Source organism: Barbatula barbatula (assembly GCF_947034865.1).
Source record: "Barbatula barbatula genome assembly, chromosome: 13".
NCBI classification, from domain to species: Eukaryota; Metazoa; Chordata; class Actinopteri; order Cypriniformes; family Nemacheilidae; genus Barbatula; species Barbatula barbatula.
In genome coordinates, this window is record NC_136776.1 from 21,985,630 (window position 1) to 22,002,287 (window position 16,658).

General features: G+C 36.8%; 3 protein-coding genes and 1 long non-coding RNA gene across 10 annotated transcripts; 1 reads left to right on the plus strand and 3 right to left on the minus strand.

The window, feature by feature from the left end:
* Positions 1-24: 24 nt before the first annotated feature.
* On the minus strand, positions 25-5,814 carry LOC306903142 (uncharacterized protein). Its single transcript, XM_079472091.1, has 9 exons — positions 5,653-5,814; positions 4,616-4,638; positions 3,768-4,050; positions 3,330-3,638; positions 2,983-3,255; positions 2,721-2,831; positions 2,429-2,479; positions 2,119-2,172; positions 25-2,016 (listed from the first exon to the last, which is right to left on the minus strand). Exons 1-9 carry the CDS (start codon positions 5,693-5,695, stop codon positions 1,898-1,900), a joined length of 1,266 nt encoding a protein of 421 aa, XP_079328217.1. The 5' UTR covers positions 5,696-5,814; the 3' UTR covers positions 25-1,897.
* A 1,116-nt stretch (positions 5,815-6,930) lies between these two features.
* Positions 6,931-9,531, minus strand: LOC306903157 (uncharacterized protein). Of its 5 annotated transcripts, XR_013787526.1 has the most exons (6): positions 9,204-9,490; positions 9,019-9,121; positions 8,740-8,944; positions 8,587-8,658; positions 8,318-8,494; positions 6,931-7,952 (listed from the first exon to the last, which is right to left on the minus strand). XR_013787526.1 is itself a non-coding variant. In XM_079472124.1 (5 exons), the coding sequence occupies exons 1-4, from the start codon at positions 9,468-9,470 to the stop codon at positions 8,628-8,630; spliced, it is 606 nt and encodes a 201-aa protein (XP_079328250.1). In that variant the 5' UTR covers positions 9,471-9,518; the 3' UTR covers positions 6,931-8,494; positions 8,587-8,627. The 5 variants fall into 5 exon arrangements, 2 of the variants coding, with proteins under 2 accessions (XP_079328250.1, XP_079328251.1); XR_013787525.1 differs by having other exon boundaries at positions 8,587-8,944; positions 9,204-9,491; XM_079472124.1 differs by having other exon boundaries at positions 6,931-8,494; positions 9,204-9,518.
* A 755-nt stretch (positions 9,532-10,286) lies between these two features.
* On the plus strand, positions 10,287-16,591 carry LOC306903161. Its single transcript, XR_013787528.1, has 3 exons — positions 10,287-10,408; positions 11,160-11,219; positions 15,296-16,591. It is a non-coding gene; the product is annotated as an uncharacterized lncRNA (long non-coding RNA).
* LOC306903160 (uncharacterized protein) lies at positions 11,298-14,796 on the minus strand. 3 transcript variants are annotated; one of them, XR_013787527.1, is made up of 4 exons: positions 14,523-14,796; positions 13,523-13,852; positions 12,944-13,051; positions 11,298-12,464 (listed from the first exon to the last, which is right to left on the minus strand). XR_013787527.1 is itself a non-coding variant. In XM_079472129.1 (4 exons), exons 1-3 carry the CDS (start codon positions 14,569-14,571, stop codon positions 12,454-12,456), a joined length of 390 nt encoding a protein of 129 aa, XP_079328255.1. In that variant the 5' UTR covers positions 14,572-14,769; the 3' UTR covers positions 11,460-12,333; positions 12,418-12,453. The 3 variants fall into 3 exon arrangements, 2 of the variants coding, with proteins under 2 accessions (XP_079328254.1, XP_079328255.1); XM_079472129.1 differs by lacking the exon at positions 12,944-13,051 and having other exon boundaries at positions 11,460-12,333; positions 12,418-12,464; positions 14,523-14,769; XM_079472128.1 differs by lacking the exon at positions 12,944-13,051 and having other exon boundaries at positions 11,328-12,464; positions 14,523-14,792.
* Positions 16,592-16,658: the final 67 nt, after the last annotated feature.

Below are 16,658 nucleotides of genomic sequence, written 5' to 3' on the forward strand. Positions count from 1 at the left end.
TGGTTGGCACAGACCCAACTCCTTAGTATTCACAAACAAACTTCTATTTATTTTTTACAACTTAAGCCAAATATATTGGTATTTATCTTGATATACATTCCTCACAACTAAAGAGACTCTTTCACAGCTGTTTGTATAAAACTCAAACCCATCACAGTTCACTAAACCAGCTATTATAGTAAAACATATTCTTTAAACATCATCCTTTGACCTCAAATAACACAAAACCAAGCACGCAAAAAATAATAGAGTGACAAAACAACATAATACAATGCAATACATTTGCAATCGCTAATTTATAAGATTTATATTAAATGGAAAAGGTTTATGAATGATTTACAAATATACTCCATTGGATCAGAAATAGAAACATTTAAACATTATTGCAGTAGTTATGCAGCTTGTTGCCAGACACTTACTGTAGATTTATATTTATCTGATTTATTGGCAACAGTTTGTTCAAAGATAAATGAACATTGAACATTAACAAGTCTTAATTTTTCATCAAAAAACACGAGAAAACTATTAAAAACTAAATATAACTCTGAAACTGTTTAATAATGCAATAAAGCAGCATCAGGAACTTTCTAGAGTATTACACAGTGTTGCCCATCTCTGTCTTCAGTCCATCACAAGACACATCTGGAACACAGACAGAAATCAGACAAGACCAGAGCCAACCCATCTAAAACCAGCAAAGCATCTTAAACCATCTTGTTTTTTGTTCGGTGAAAACTTGAAAGTATAAGTAAGGGATACTCCACAGCTAGCCTTGCGTTAAAGGGTTTTAATGCACGACGTCACCCCGAATCAAAGATAGAATCATATAAGATTTAAAAAATATAATAAGTGAAACGGGAAGGGCTTCAGTGTTTAGATCTTGTGAAGCGGTCTATACAGAAACCTTCCGGCACCATTTCTTTCCGACATCCCTCTTTCATTGAAGTATTGAAGTTCAGGCACAGTTTATTCATATTAACCAGCTCTCAACAGGAAATCTGAGAATAACTGAATCAGCAACTCAGTTTAATAAGCTGGCGGTTCCATAGCCAGACAAATAGCTGTTCGATATAAAAATAAAGTTGCAATAAAGTCAATAAGTGTAGGCCTATTGCTATAAATAAATAAGCACAATAAACAATTTCATTGATGGAGAAAAGTTTCCAACAAAGCTGTCTGTCAGAAGATCCACAAGGTCAGTATTCGTGGCTGTTTTAGCCGGACATAAATCAATTGTGTCAATTCCAAAAGTCTCAAGTCAGTTACACTTTCAATGATGTCACTGTGCCTGTGCACTCATATGCACAAGATAAAATAAAGGTTAAAAACAAATGTACCACATGTAATTCTCACTGGTGTATTTGGAACCGTAGACAGCAGAGAAACGTTAAATATGTGGAAGGAAATGATATTTGAGGTCAGTGAGAACACAGAAAGTGAAACTCTACCTTAGTATCATGATAATCATCAACGCTTCATCACTGCCAGGTGACGCTTAGATGAACAGAAAGTCAGAAGAAAGCAGCGTTCAATAAAACCAAAACAATAGTTTTAGTCAAATTGAACTTCAAAACAATTGCAGCATTGGTAGAATTAGAGAAATTCTCTAGTTCGACTAAATAATACGGTTCTTCCCAGCGTTGTAATGCTAGTGAATAGTTTTTTGAAGTGCATCCATTCATCATTACAGTAATCCTGTAAAGCTCATGAAGGTCAAACATGTGGCCGCACGCTGAATCTTATCGGTTCTCACATGTAGTCATCCGTGTCGGGTCATGACAGATAAGCCCACTAGTGACGAGATGTGATGAGATTTGACTTCTTATAAGAAACGTGAAGATTCCACGGTGATTCCAAAACTTGTAATGGTTTATAGTGTTTAGGTATAAACAGAAGGTCACTGTGACTTTGCACAGCAAAATGTATTTAAGGGCAGGGACTCCTCTGATGATGATTGATCTATCAGGTATGTCGTTTCTTTAGGATTGTTGACTGGTGTGACCTCTCCAGATGCACCTGTTACATAAACAAGATTTCCATTAAATATTCACTCACATCCTATTCATGATTTAAACTGCATGTAATATGTACAGTGTGAAGATATGAAACATCAGCTACCGTTTTCTTGTGCAGCAGTTCCACTGGTCTCCTGTTGACCTCCACTGGTACCTGCTGAACACACAAATTCAGTCTCATCACAGTTGTGAGATGCAACAGTGTCTGACCATTTGTATTTCTGTATTGTCCCTTTTAACTTCATCAATGTTCTTTTAGCATCACTTAGGGTGTTTTGGACATTCAGTGCCATTTGCGATTTTGTATGTGTTAGCATCTAACCAAAAGGTTGATGCTGTCAAACTTTGTTTTTTTGTTATTTTACATATTGAGTGGTTTACCATGTAGTGTAAAAATGTAAAGCATCAACTACCATTTCCTTGTGCAGCAGTATAAGTGACCGCATGTTGACCTCTGCTGCCATCTGCTGAACACACACATTCAGAGAGATTGTCATTGCCGTGCAATATCAACCCATATCCTTTCAAAACAATGTTTTTATATGTAATACTGTATATTCAGAAAATATAAACTATATCACAATGTATAAATATATATACAGTACAATATGTACACATCACATCATTATTGGTGCCTGGTGTATAAAAGCATGTTTACTGAATATCAACATATGAATATGTATGCTGTTGGATGGTGATACTAGCCGTTTTGACGCTTCTTTTTCAGGCAGTACCCCAAACAGATCAGGCCAGGAATAACAAGAAGAAGAAGAAGAAGAAGAAGAAAGAAATAATGATGAAGATGTTTCTGTTGATCTGTATTGAACAAACAGAAAACAGTTATTAGAGTAAAAGATTTCAGTCTTTTTGCAAGAGACAGTTCTGGGACTGAACAATAGTCTTAACCACCTCATACCCAGTTTACCCTGATAGACGGCCAAACCATTTGCAGAAAAATCTCTCATACCTTTACATAATTCACTCATATTGAGTTGTGTAGTTTTGTTGGTGAACGAATTGTTGACCACACATCTGTATGTGTTTGTATCCTGATATTCCACCTCCAGACGCAGAAAGTTGCTTCTTTTGAGATCAGACACACTGATGCTGGAGTGAACACGGCTTCCATTAAACCAGGAGAGAGTCCCACCCGTCTCACTCACTGAACACATCACGGCACATTTTGATGATGAATAACATCGTGTTGAGTCATTGCTGATGACAGGATCGGGCAGAGAATCTGGAGAACATCAGAGAACAAAGATCAGTCAGGCCTGCCTTACAGCCATTTTAGGTAAGTGAAATTAAACTCACCGTATACATTAACAATATAAGTCAGGCATTTCCCGTTCATCAGTGAGTCGTCAGTGATCTTAGGTTCATATGTTCCAGAGTGGATTTTACTGATGTTTTTGATGGTGAGAGATCCAGTCTTAAAGTCCAGCTGCTGTCTGTCTTTAAATCTTCCATCGTCACAGTCATAATAGTCATCGTTTTGTCCGTAGAGTTTAGCAATGAGATAGCTATCCTGGTACACCCACTCTACGTCCTCATTATGTAGTTCCTGGAGGTGGGTGGATAAAGTGACACACTCCCCCTCGCTCGCCGGCATCATTGAGGTTTCTGTTTTAGAAAACATTGATCAAATAAAACATGCAATACTCAATCTGCATAATTAGTGATTTCTGTTAGAAACAAAGAATGAAGTTAAACAAAAGATGAAATGCCACCAAAGTATTAACGTCCAGCTACCTGGACACGGTAGACAGATCCGTTTTTTTTCCAGATGTGTCGTCTGATTGACGCCCGATCTGGAAACCGTACAGCTGTAGCTGTTTTGATCCTGCAAATCCACCTCAAGATAAAGTCTGGTGTTAAGAGGAGAAATGGTGAGGTTAAGGAGAGGATCGCTTCCGTTATACCACGAGAGAAGAGCCTGTTTCACATCTGACACGGAACATCTGATGTGGCAACTTTGACTTGAATTTCCTCCTGTACTTGCTTTATATGTTCTGGTTATTTTAGGAGATGAGATCTGAAAACCACGAGAAAGTGATTCAAAAAACAGATATAAAAAGGGACAGGACAAAACACGCAGCGAGCAGGAGAGACCCGTGTTCAAGTCCCACACCCACAAACCCTCTGCCTCCGCTGTCCAATATACTGTATGAATAAAGGCTAAAAAAAACTATAAAAATATATAAAAAACATGCAAATAATTTAGCTAAATATAGTCTGTAGTTTTATCTGAAATGGCAGGGCAATGTGAGCCAAATATTGTGGGGTAAACTGAGACAAAATAATATTATGGATCTGTTACATCCTTAAAGAAAAGACACGTGAGATGTGTGTTTTTAGGAACATTTAGTTGTGAATCCCATGTAAATTCCCATTTGAAAAACATCTTATCACATGCAGAGAAAATATCACATGCTGCATGGTCACATGTTTTAGGCCGCAACTATTTAATTAATAATATATATATTGTAAAAATATATTGTAATATGTGGTAGCCTCACTGCGGTAGCCAACTGTTATTGTACTCATGCCCTTATTTTTGCCCCATATTTTGAGGAGTAAGGAAAAATTGATCATCTTACCTCCACGGTATTGTACAAAACACCTGGAACACAGACAGAAATTATGAATGGATACAACCGAATCATGGGATTTGTGTAAGAATTTTCTTTTTTCCATCTTGTTAGAAGTGGTCAGAACAAAGAGACTAAATGAAGCATTGCACATACCAGACATTTGTAGCAAATGGATTATTCACATAAACAATTGATACTGTACACAATTTACATTACGAGAGATGTTAATCAATCCAATATAGTTCCCATTAAAACAATTAAATTTGTTAATTTTGAAATAGGTAAGCCTATTGACGTCTGAGGCACACTGTGTCCGCTAGAGGGCGGCATTTCTCCTCCTCTTCAGCAGGACAGGATGAAGGGCTCATATACTTTTATCAGCCTTGTATCGCATGAATTCACAGAGTATGTCAAATATGACATTGTTTAAATAATTCCCTTATACAGTTTTATAAGGAATACGTACATTCATAGAAATGATCCGACAGTTTGTTTTCTGATGAGTCCTGCAACATTTCTTTCATTTTCTGTCGTTCCCATTTTTTCAATAAACATTCTTATCAACTTTCTAATGCATCTTAAAAAAACGAATTGTTAATTTAAATAGTTCTGCATTGGAGAACATTGGAGATGTACATATTGAGACAAAAAGAGATCTGTAAGGTGAAAATAGCTCATTCAAAGTTATGCTTCAACAACTGTTCTCGACTTGGTTGTTTGAAACTAGTTTGAAACTAGCAGATGAGAAAGAATGCCTAAAGTAAAATAAGCTTATTACTTCTGCTTTTTTCCCAAGCAATGAACAAACCAATATAGGGACAATTATGCATTTCAACTTTAGTTAAAACATGGGATACTACAGCTAATCCTTCCATATACATAATAAAGTAGCCTATCTGCTGCTACAGTTAGTATAAATTAACTAAGGTTAATAATATAGTGTAAATTAAATGTGTAGGGCTATTCGTGACAGAGGTCCACTAGAGGAAATATTAATACTACAGTAATGTATTATTTCATGTAGAAATGAAAATTCGACCTACCACTGAGGGAACATAAAAAGAGAAATAACCGAGATGCCTTCATGTTCTTTACCGGTTGGATCGATCCGTGCGTGCGGGTTTATTCATCAATCAGTCACTGCGCGTTCCGCAAACTTAAAAGCGCGCACCCGCACTGTTGGGGAAGTGCACTTTCATTTTCAATATCGTGTACAGTTAGCTTATAGCCTAATGTATGACCACGCCGTGCCAAGTTTGTTAAGAAACTTTCTCAAAAAGAATCATGTTCAAGATGCTTTGAAACGAAAACCGTAATACGCACGCTCGGGCGCAGGGAATTTCTCACGTCATTTTCGCAGTTAAAATAATGTGTATTAATAGCTTTTGTTAATTAAAAACGGAACTGCGTGTTTTCACCTGGAACTGAAACTATAGGGGACTATTTGGCCACAACTCTTTATATTCGGGATATGTGCCACTGAACGTCAATAACTAAATCAAACACACCATCCCCTAAAATACTAATAATCAGGCCTACACATTTTTTTTAAAGATGAATGAGTCATGGTTATATTAGTGAAACTGTACCATGTTTCATTTGTGGTCATCATATCTTCTGTGTTCAGCGATGAAGAGGAGGTCAAAAACATAACACATGCATCTTGAGAAGTTTATTTACACTTATTTCCTGTGAAGTTACATGGATTTTTAAAATCTGTCTACACTAGAGGGCTGCATTGAACTTTCTTTGCCTTATTCATCAGCAGGAAAACATTGAAGTCATATTATCAGCAAGGCTGACAATTTTGCCCTCCTTGGTTGACAGTGTTTTTTCTTTAAAGAAACTAGAACTGAAAAGAGGAATTAGTTGATCAATTGAAACATGTAAGCACGATATGAAAATGAGGGCTGAACTGTTCCAGTAGCTTTGAGCATGTGAAAACTTTTCTTGTTAGACAGGAATACTGGAAAGTAATGGAATCGTTGATAGTTATTGATGATAGTTAAAACAAGCACTGAGTTCCAATATGTGTAACTATCAAAAAGTCCTTTTTGTTCGGTTAAGATGAGTTTGGTGCTGCATTGCTAAAGGTTAAAAAAATAGTATGTTCGTTTTTAAGACTAATAGGAGATGTCCTCTACTCCGTTATGATGTGTTTAAATACAAGATCACTGTCATACGCAAGAGTTAACTGATACTGAAATATAATTTCATATTCTTAAAAACACAGATGGCTTGTTTTGTAAAGGAATAGTTGGTCCTGATTGACCTCAATAGAGGACTATGGTGAAGTGCTTCAAGAATTGCAAGTCTTGAAATAGAGGTGTTATGTTGGCTTTTTATTGAGATCTATGAAAATTACAGGAATGTTTGAGAAACTCACTCAAGTAAATAAGTATCGATTTTGCATTCCGAAACAAACGCTACACAATGGGAGGTTTTTAAACAAAAATAAGATCCTAAACTGGAAAGAACACTGAGAAACAGCCAAGAGAAATAACATGTTCTCTATACACTTCGTCAAATATCTTCAAATGACATTTGCACAGTAACTATATTGGGTTTCTTTAATACTCAGAACTCAAATCGGAGATGCCAAGCGGCATCAAATACAAAAGAACATCTCGAATAAGCAGGAAAGCATTGATTACTCCATCAAGAAAAACTCATACATGAACTGTGGGTCATATGGTTAGAGCTTTACACAAAACAAAACTACAAACCTTCAGTTACTATAGCAACTGCATCAGACCAAAGCAGCCCAAGCAAACCACAAAATAACCATGGTTTTGAAAATATAGTTAAACAATGGTTCTGCCAATAGTAATCAAACAGCAAAAACATGGTTACTAAACTTTTACCAATTTTCGTAAGGATCAACATCCTCGATCAAAACACAGAAATTGAATTAAGCTTCGGTTACAATTAAGTTTTCCAGCAGATTCTTAACAAAATCAATTAACAGGATCTCAATGAATGAATGCCATATGGACTGGAGCCTGGTGTCAATGAACCAATTGTGATAAGCACTAAACCAGCTCTGGATTTGTAAACTACATATATTTCGTTATTATTATATAAACACGTTTTCAGCCTCGCTTTAAAAAGTCAGTACACAAGATGAATCAGCTACGATACGGATTAAGACCACATATTCAATCATAACCCAAATCAAAATGTTATTTTCAAATTGCATAGTTACAGCAGTGCTTTATTTGTTAATAGTAATAGCTGCAGTAATATACAAGCAAATGATAAAGTTTCTCATTATTTATCATAAATATATTCATCATGATGTGTGTATGAGCAATACCGCGGGACGGCAACCACTAGTGGCACGCTGAAAGGAAATCAACAGCACGCCATTTTAATAATGTACTATGTGATAGCAGCAATATCTCAATGTTTAGCGATGGTACTCCTGTGAACAATTTGCATGACATGTTTCTATTTCTTATAAGACATTACAGTATTCAAGTAATAAAAACTGATGTGTGCAGATATATTATTCGTACACTCGGTTCACAAATAAAAAAATCTCTTGATGGAAACACCAAAAAATTATATCAATTGTGTCAGAAAAATGTGTTACCCAATAAGAAAACATTTGTAGAAATTGAATCTGCATGTCAGAGTAATTTTCCCACAAAAGTTATTATATAAACATGCTTCTCCTGTTTTTTAATCATGTTGTAAAGGATATACCTTTTGAAACATGCCATCATGTGTAAAAATAACACCAATAAACGCCTGCTCCCCCGGGTACTTTTGAATTGAAGGGTGGCGATCAGTGACAACCGCACCCATCTTCATCCCTGCAGATTCTAAGCAGTTGATGCTCCTCTCGAGTCCCGCCCGAGAGCTTGCGCCCACCTCATTCCTCTGACAGAATAAATGATTTGATATAAATCCCATACAAAGAGACATTAAATCTCTCCTAAAACATATAATAATGAGGTAATGGTTTCATTTACCTGCACTAGCTGTACGTCCACAACTCTGTTGTTATCCAAGCTCACGGTGCACTGTAGATCGGTTCACAAACCCTATAAAGAACGCAGGACACAAACACATTTACACACAACTATTATCTACAACTAAATAAATAAAAATCACAAACACAGCACTTTCTCTTGACTGTCCTCTTTATAGTCACACGGGGCTCGTGTGTAGAATCACAAGTTGTTGATTCCCTTAGTGTACTCAACGAAGTGCTGTTGATCTCATCGTGATCTTCCAAACGTGGCCTTTTGGTGGGTGGAGATGTTAGAAATGAAGCGTTGAAGATGGATCCAAAATCCTTGGTAGAGCCGAAAAGTTTGACCTGAATCGCTGAAATGTCAAAACAAAGAAAACGATCAAACAAACGACACATAAGTATTGAAGTCGCTTTACTGTGACTTTACCTTTACTCAATCCTTTCGGCTTTGGACGTGGGATGGCTGCTTGCGCCCCAGTGCTCCTCACAGACATGGCGGAACACTGGCACGCCACGTCTCGCGTAAGTGGCTGTCAGACAAATGCAACGTGCAAATGGCGATTAATAAATGTGTAATAAGTAGAAATGTTACGAGTTATTCGCTTTACCAACCTTCACATTCACTGACACTCCGACCGTGTACAGAGATGGCACAGCCGTGTCCGTCAGATCCAGACAGCTGGCGCTGCCCGTCTCATATTGCCTCAGATTCGTGAAGCACTCTTTTGTAAAATGCCTTGCGCACACACGCGAATACTCATTTATTCCTCCTTCTTCGAAATGTAGGAATTCGAGCCAGCGGGATCGCAAAGGAGGTAGTTTGGGGATAGAAAAGAGAACGTGGGGAAGAGCGCAACCAAATACACAGCGGACGACCATGTTGTTTTCGATTCTTCTTCGTCTTCTAATTGTTCTTCTTCGTGTAACGTTTATTAGCGGTGGGGAAGCCAACCTTCAGCGTAGCAGCGCCACCAACTGACCTGGAGTGTGAAGTGACGAAGAGGAAAAGTAAAAAATTAAACAAAATAACTTATATTCTCATCAAAATTACCAATTTGTTACCTTATATTAGCTCTAAAGACATTATGTGTGCCTTCTGTCTGTTACTTTGTTTCCAGAAACTGTCTCTCTTTACATTTTATTATTTTTTCCATCTTTTATTTATATTATTTTATGCTTTAATACATACATTCCATAAGAACAAGAGGTATTACATATTCAAGTCACATTAACATTCGTTGCCAGATGGAAACGAAAATAGAAAAAAGAAATAGAATTACACCCATTTCAATGTTATAAGAGCATTACATGTCTTAAGTGCTTTTTGTTTGTTCCATGAGATCATACACAATTTGAAGTCATTTTATGAATGTGATAGAATTCTTATGTGTATGCAATTTTCTAAACAAACGTATATGATGTTGTTGTTTACAGTTCTAATTTTCATTTTCTGTGAATGAAAAAGCACATCAAATATACACATTTCCATCATACACAGGCCCGTCGCGACAAGGCAAGCAAACCAAGCAATTGCTTGGGGCCCCGAGCTGGCCGTGGGCCCCGAGCTGGCCTGGGGCCCAAAGACAACAACTGGTTAAGAATAAAATGCAACGACAAACTGAGCGCCCCTTTGACAGTCAATGCAGTAAAGTGCAATGACACTTTTATTGGGATCCCCCTCAAGGGGCCCCTTTCGTGATCTCTGCTGCCGGCAAAAACAAAACCTCCGTCGGCAGTCATGAAGCGGAATTATGCTTCAGGATCCCAAAAAAGAAAGAAGAGAAAGGAAGAGGAGGATAAGAATAAACAGGATAGTGGTAAGTGATAAATTACACTGGATAAAATAGCTCTTCTTGTCTTGGTGTCATTTTGCAGCAGGTAGGCTTGCAAAAATATGTTAGCTAACGTTACCTGTAACCTGCCTGACGGCAAATGCTGCTTGTAACGAACAGTTAGTGCAACTTCGGACGGAATATGGTTACATACTACTGTAACATGTTTTTTAACGGGATAAGGAAGATGCAGATCTGTTCCAGAATCACTGTTTATCGTATTTAATGACATGACAATGCTATAGCTTTGTAATAGGTTTTGATGAAAGTGGCATAACGTTAGCATGCTATACTAACTATTCCACCGTGATGATCTATTTACCAAATGGGGGGGTTAGGAAAACCACACAATAAATTCCGTGCATCAAACATTAGCTTGGGATGTTTTTAAGCATTAGTAACCCTTAACAAAGTGTTAGGAATATCTGGTCGTCTATCTATGTAATGTTTATAGATATTTTAAAATGGTTTCTTAAAGGTTTACAAAAAATGTTTAATCATTACCCGATACCTAATATATTATATGATAGATATAATGTGTGTTACAATAAACTGTTAATTTACAGCACTACTAATAATTAGTAAACATATAATTATAATTTCATTGTTTGTTAACAGTAAAAGATTGTTTGCTAACAGTTAAATGACAGTAAACTAAAGATTAATTAACTATCAATTTACCATCTATTAATGATTGTTATTATTAAGTGTTACCATCTTTTCTTTCTCCCTCAAGGTGCTTTGCTTAAATTTCTCAGCCCTCAGGCTCTTCCTAAGGAGACCTCCACTGATGAAGGTAGAGTGAATTTCTCTCACTGAGCTGTTAATAGTGACCTCTTTCAATATGCTAACAGTGAAATGGTAAAACGTACTTCACAGGTAATTTCAGATTTTTTTTTATTTTATGGTACAGTGGTGTTTTTTGCAAATGGTCAATTGTTGAAAATGTTAAAATGTTATGCACATTATATGCAACAGCAGTATTTGCACTGTAATTTAATTTTATTTATGCACAGTATATGCAACATGAGTATTTGAACTTTAAACATGTTTTATTTATGCACTGTTTATGCAACAGCAGTTTATGCACTGTAAACCTTTTTTATTTATATAAAGTGTGGTTGAACTTAAACTTTATGGCTATGCTGTGGTTCCTGTAGGCTTTGCGTGTGTGCGTGCGGGGCGGGGGGTTGGGGGGGCCTCCATGTCCATTTTGCTTGGGGCCCCCAAATTCCTTCAAACGGCCCTGATCATACATTACAGTTTTCTGTTAATATAGAATTCAATATCTTTCTAAAATAATCTTGAGTAAATACAATGAAATAAAAGTGTGTGATCAATCTAATACAATAAAAGTTACCAAAATGCAACAAACATTAACATAAAGGAAATCACAAATGCATCTCATAGACCCCAAACATGATATTCATATCATCTTGGTTAAATGAATTACTGCTTATCTAATAATTCCAGTAGTTATACACATTCATTCAAACTACTTTTGGTTAATGTTTAAGACAGTCATATTAATAAGAACATCAATACATTGTAAGGTTATAAACGGATATATGTACATTGGTATATGAATGTATATAGGACTGTATGTCTGTCCCCCCAAGGAATAAAAAGAGCACATCTCCCAGCATTCCATTGGGTCGTACTAGTCTTATCTTGATGGTTTGGTGTGGGTTGCAATGGTAACCAGAGATCTGGTTCTGCTGTGTTAGATCTTGGGTGTAGATCCCCTGGTCTAGCTTGGAGGCTTGGTGAGGGGTGAAGTTGTTATATTATCTAACTAGTTACTGCAGGTCTGACCTGTCTCAGGCACTACAGGCATCTAAACTATTCAAGAAAGGCCAGGGGGATTCAACAGATGTCTCATGAATGCTGTTGGCTGATAAACAGCGGTGCTACAGTTGATGAATGTGAAAACATCTTAATGTACTGTTTAGGGGTGAGATGTTTTGACAATTGTACTGTACAATGTATGTCACCTCTTAATGACACTCGAGTAAAGTACGTGTTCCCCTTCACCTGCGTTCTGTAAGAAATAGAAACATGAGAAACAAGTAATACAGAGTTAATCGGAAAGCTAAGGTAATGAAATCGCCTCGACTTCAGAAAGTATCTTGGCATTTTTCTATAAATGCCAGTTATTAATTAAAACATCAAACCAAGTATCACATTTGTTTTCATAAGCCAAACAAATGTGTGCATTTAAACACCTTTGAGTGTCAAATACTATTTGGAGGCAATTTATTATGAAAACCACAAAGAAGCAGCATAAGCATCATAACAATGAATCGCTGATTTTTCTTACAGGCAGACAGAAATAGACAGCGCACACCGCGATTCCTTAAACTCTTACCGAACTCTGTACCCTACGTGCACAAAATGTCGTCTCGGCGTAAAGCACTTCTTCACGAGTCTGAACTGTTTTAATGATAATTACAGTTTTCAAAATACAAAATAATTTGTTATCTCAGATGGTTTTGAAAAAAAGAGATTAGTAGTACTTACAATTTCTTGCTTTGTGTAAGTATAGGCATACAGCCACCGCAACAAGAACTGCTGTCACAATAAGAATTGACAAAACAACAGCGATTCTTACTCGAAAATCTCTGCTTTCTGCAATGAACAACAGAAAAAAAATGTGTCCTCCAGCGTTTCGCTTTAACCAATATATTGTTGAATTCAGTATCTGAACTGTATAATCTTCATTACCTTTAATTTAACAAGTTTCATGTCTACAGTATGTTCAAATGCTGCAATATCAGTTAAAGATCCATGATGTCATTTTGGGTATTTTTTGTTATAACTCGCCAAAACAAGACCAAGGACTTGGACTCACACCTATTTCAATGTCTGTAATTTAAGAAATATTCATTTGCTGACATACATTTGTCATCCATTAGTCAAATAATATGGTTGGTCATGTGATCTCGACAGGTAGTCTAAAACAGAACAGCCTTTCTGTTTTAGACAGACCCTGTGAGTGTTTGCTAACCACTGCAGTGCATAGGGACATTGTGCTCTACTGTACAGCACTGAGAAACAAGTGCCTGTTTTTCCTATTGTCCACTTTTTCCCTTTACTCACCATAGACAGCAACATTTAATCTCATGTATGAAGTTCCTCTGTCACTGATGATCTGTAGTTTATAAAGTCCAGAGTCTGTGATGGTGATTTTTGTGATGGTGAGAGATCCAGTCTGACTGTCCAGCTTCAGTCTGTCTCCAAATATCTCATTACTGTCAAACATATAAATGTGTCCCTTATATGTTTCAGCTATACGTTTCTCTTGAGGTCCAAACATACACAGTATATGATCACGTCTCTGTATGAGAGTAAGATCAGTGTGTAAAGTGACAGATTCTCCCTCCATCACTGACAATGACTTCACTTCATCTCCATCAACACCAAACACACCTGAAGAACATAAGGAGATGCTGCTTTAAAATTCATTCCAACAAAATTAGATTACAGGATTAAAGGTTCAATTAACCAAGACTGAACTTGTTTTTGTAGGCTATATGACATGTTTAAACAGTGCAACTTATACTTTCTTTAAGAAAAACAGCTTTCCTGTTGCTCACTGGTAAGAGCATGCTGCTAACAATGCCAAGGTTATGGATTCGATCCCAGGGGTTGCAGATACTTAGAAAGAAATGTGTAGTATAATGCAATGTAAGTCGCTTCGGATAAAAGCGTCTGTTAAATGTTAATGAATTTGTTGTCTGTTTTAATACCACTCTTCTTCACACGCTGGTCGTTTATTTGTAATTATTTTAACAAAACAAATAAACAGCTTTCCTATAGCTCAGAGCATTGTGTTAACAACGCAAGGTTGTGGGTTTGATCCCAGGGATTGCAGTATAAATGTATAGGATAATGCTATGTAAGTCGCTTTGGATAAAAGCGTCTGGCAAATGCATAAATGTAAAACACTTGTAGAGATTCCTCAGTTATCCATAATAATGTCCTCTTTTATTTACATTTCAATGATCATAATGCTTTGCATACGCATTCAATTTTTTTCAAATGTTCAATGAGAAATATTAAGAAATGTGAAAATCATTTTAAAAATTGGAAAACTTACCACATGTCAACCACAGGAACATACAAAGGAAAACCGATTTATGAATCATGGCCCAAGTTCGTCAGACGGCCTGTTCAAACTTCACATCTTCTGTAAAGTGAGCTCGTTTATTGGATCACATCCGAAATGTAGTAACTTCGACCATCACTTTTTTGTGACGCTATTGTTTTCTTATAGCCTAGATATATTTTAAGGAAGAACCGACTCCAAAAGTTGTTCCCTATCAAAAGCTACCTGCGATACAGGTGAAGGTAAAGTGAAACTGTGAAGAGAGGGGCGTAACTGGGAAGGGCCTTGACTTGCAATTGTCCAATCACACGAAACAACGCGAGATATCAAAATGAGATGTCGGCAACATCGCCTTCTCCTTAATAGTATTTTCTGGTTTGTAAAGGAAAACTGATATTTTTTATTTTAGTTTTTAATTTTAGTGTGTGCACTGATACAAACGCGAAACTTTTTTCCTATTCAAGTTTCCCTTAGGACACTGTCAATATTAACAAAGACAAACAGCAACTCGATTTTTCATTTAAGAATTTCTTTAATATTAATTTTATAATGTATTATTTACTGTTTAGTTTCATTCAGCGACGCATCATTTGGGCTATTTATTAATTTTGTGTAGCGCAGCTAGACTCCGCCCTCTAGCGGTGTTACGCGCTCCTTACAGGTAAGAGTTTTGAATTGCTTTTCTTCTCCAGATGTATGTGGGATTTCCTTTGTGGCACAATTATGAGACAGGAAGGAAATATGAACTCTGGTTTTATTTACAGGTGCAACATACAACCATCTGTGACGTTCAACATCCGACATCCACCGGAAACACTCTTCAAGGTTCCACAGGAGATGAACAGATTGCTTGTAAAATACGCCCTCTGCTGGCCACCTCCACCCACACAACACTGCAGTATGTCAGTTAATATGTGGCACAAATTCAGTTAAATAAACAAATCAATTAAAAAGGTTAAGTTTGTTATACACAATTTTGGGAAATACAGATATATTTGAATTTCATTTTCTGAAGATGTTAGAGTTCTAAAAAAACGAACTAACCCTCTTCTCTCAATAGGTTTGTTGAAATATAGTGACTTTATATTAGCATCTGTCGTACTATTGCTCTTTTATGACGTATCGCTTATTGAAATCTTTGTAAGTCGCTTTGGATAAAAGCGTCTGCTAAATGTAAATATATCAGCATACTTTAACAAAGCCAGATGTATAATAAACAAAACACTCAAAGACATGCACCTTACATAATTTGTTATATTTAACCATTTTCAATTTATATACTGTTTATGTATATCATCTTGTTACAAACCCATACATCTGCATGCAGTTTGTATGAACACCATTCTGAAGACTTACTGATGAACACTGAGATATTTGGAAGAATGCTTACCAGACAGATTTTGCCCCCCATTGACTCCCACAGTAGGAAAAATACAACGGCAGTCAAACGTACACCAGAACTGTTTGCTGTCCTACATTCTTTAAGATTTCTTCTTTACTGTTCAACATAAAAAATGAATAAATTCCTACTATGTTAGTCAATGGTGGGCAAAATCTGTCCGGTTATAAGCATTCTTCCAAATATCTTTCACTGTGTTCATCAGAACAAATACATTTAGACACATTAAATGCCGCCAGCATTATAGTCTGCACTAGAGGGCAGTGTTTTTCCTTTGTTGTACTTCACACATCAGCAGGAAACCTAAAAAGAAAAGTCAACACACGGGCAGTGGTATGATCCAGGGATGCTGGAGTTGGTCAGGTCTAGGTTCATCAATGTTCTGTACCCAAAGATTGAGATCAGCTGACAACCTGAATATACTGAGAGACCATTATTCCTTCAATGGCTTCTTTGTTCCCTGGTGGCACGGGGATATTCCAAGATGACAATGCCAGGATTTATCGGACTCAAATTGTGAAAGAGCGGTTCAGGGAGCATGAGACATCATTTGCACACCTGGACTGGCCACCAAAGAATCTAGACCTTAATCCCATTGAGAATCTATAAGACATTGGGCAGTGTGGTCGACTTAATTTTTTTTTAATGAAAGATCTTGGCGAAATATAAGTGTGTGACTTTTCTTTGGGACGGGCAGTGTATTAACATCCGTTTTTGGCCTCCTTAGT

Excerpts from the sequence above, each read along its gene's own strand:
- LOC306903157 (XM_079472124.1), bottom strand. The coding sequence starts at position 9,470 with ATGGTCGTCCGCTGTGTATTTGGTTGCGCTCTTCCCCACGTTCTCTTT. Across the intron at positions 9,122-9,203 it reads GAGTGTCAGTGAATGTGAAG|CCACTTACGCGAGACGTGGC; the intron begins GTTGGTAAAGCG and ends TTTGTCTGACAG. Across the intron at positions 8,945-9,018 it reads GCCGAAAGGATTGAGTAAAG|CGATTCAGGTCAAACTTTTC; the intron begins GTAAAGTCACAG and ends TTGACATTTCAG.
- LOC306903142 (XM_079472091.1), bottom strand. The coding sequence starts at position 5,695 with ATGAAGGCATCTCGGTTATTTCTCTTTTTATGTTCCCTCAGTG. Across the intron at positions 4,051-4,615 it reads TTTTGTACAATACCGTGGAG|ATCTCATCTCCTAAAATAAC; the intron begins GTAAGATGATCA and ends CGTGGTTTTCAG. Across the intron at positions 2,017-2,118 it reads AACTGCTGCACAAGAAAACG|GTGCATCTGGAGAGGTCACA; the intron begins GTAGCTGATGTT and ends TTTATGTAACAG.
- LOC306903160 (XM_079472128.1), bottom strand. The coding sequence starts at position 14,571 with ATGATTCATAAATCGGTTTTCCTTTGTATGTTCCTGTGGTTGACATGT. Across the intron at positions 13,853-14,522 it reads GTTCCTGTGGTTGACATGTG|GTGTGTTTGGTGTTGATGGA; the intron begins GTAAGTTTTCCA and ends TATGTTCTTCAG.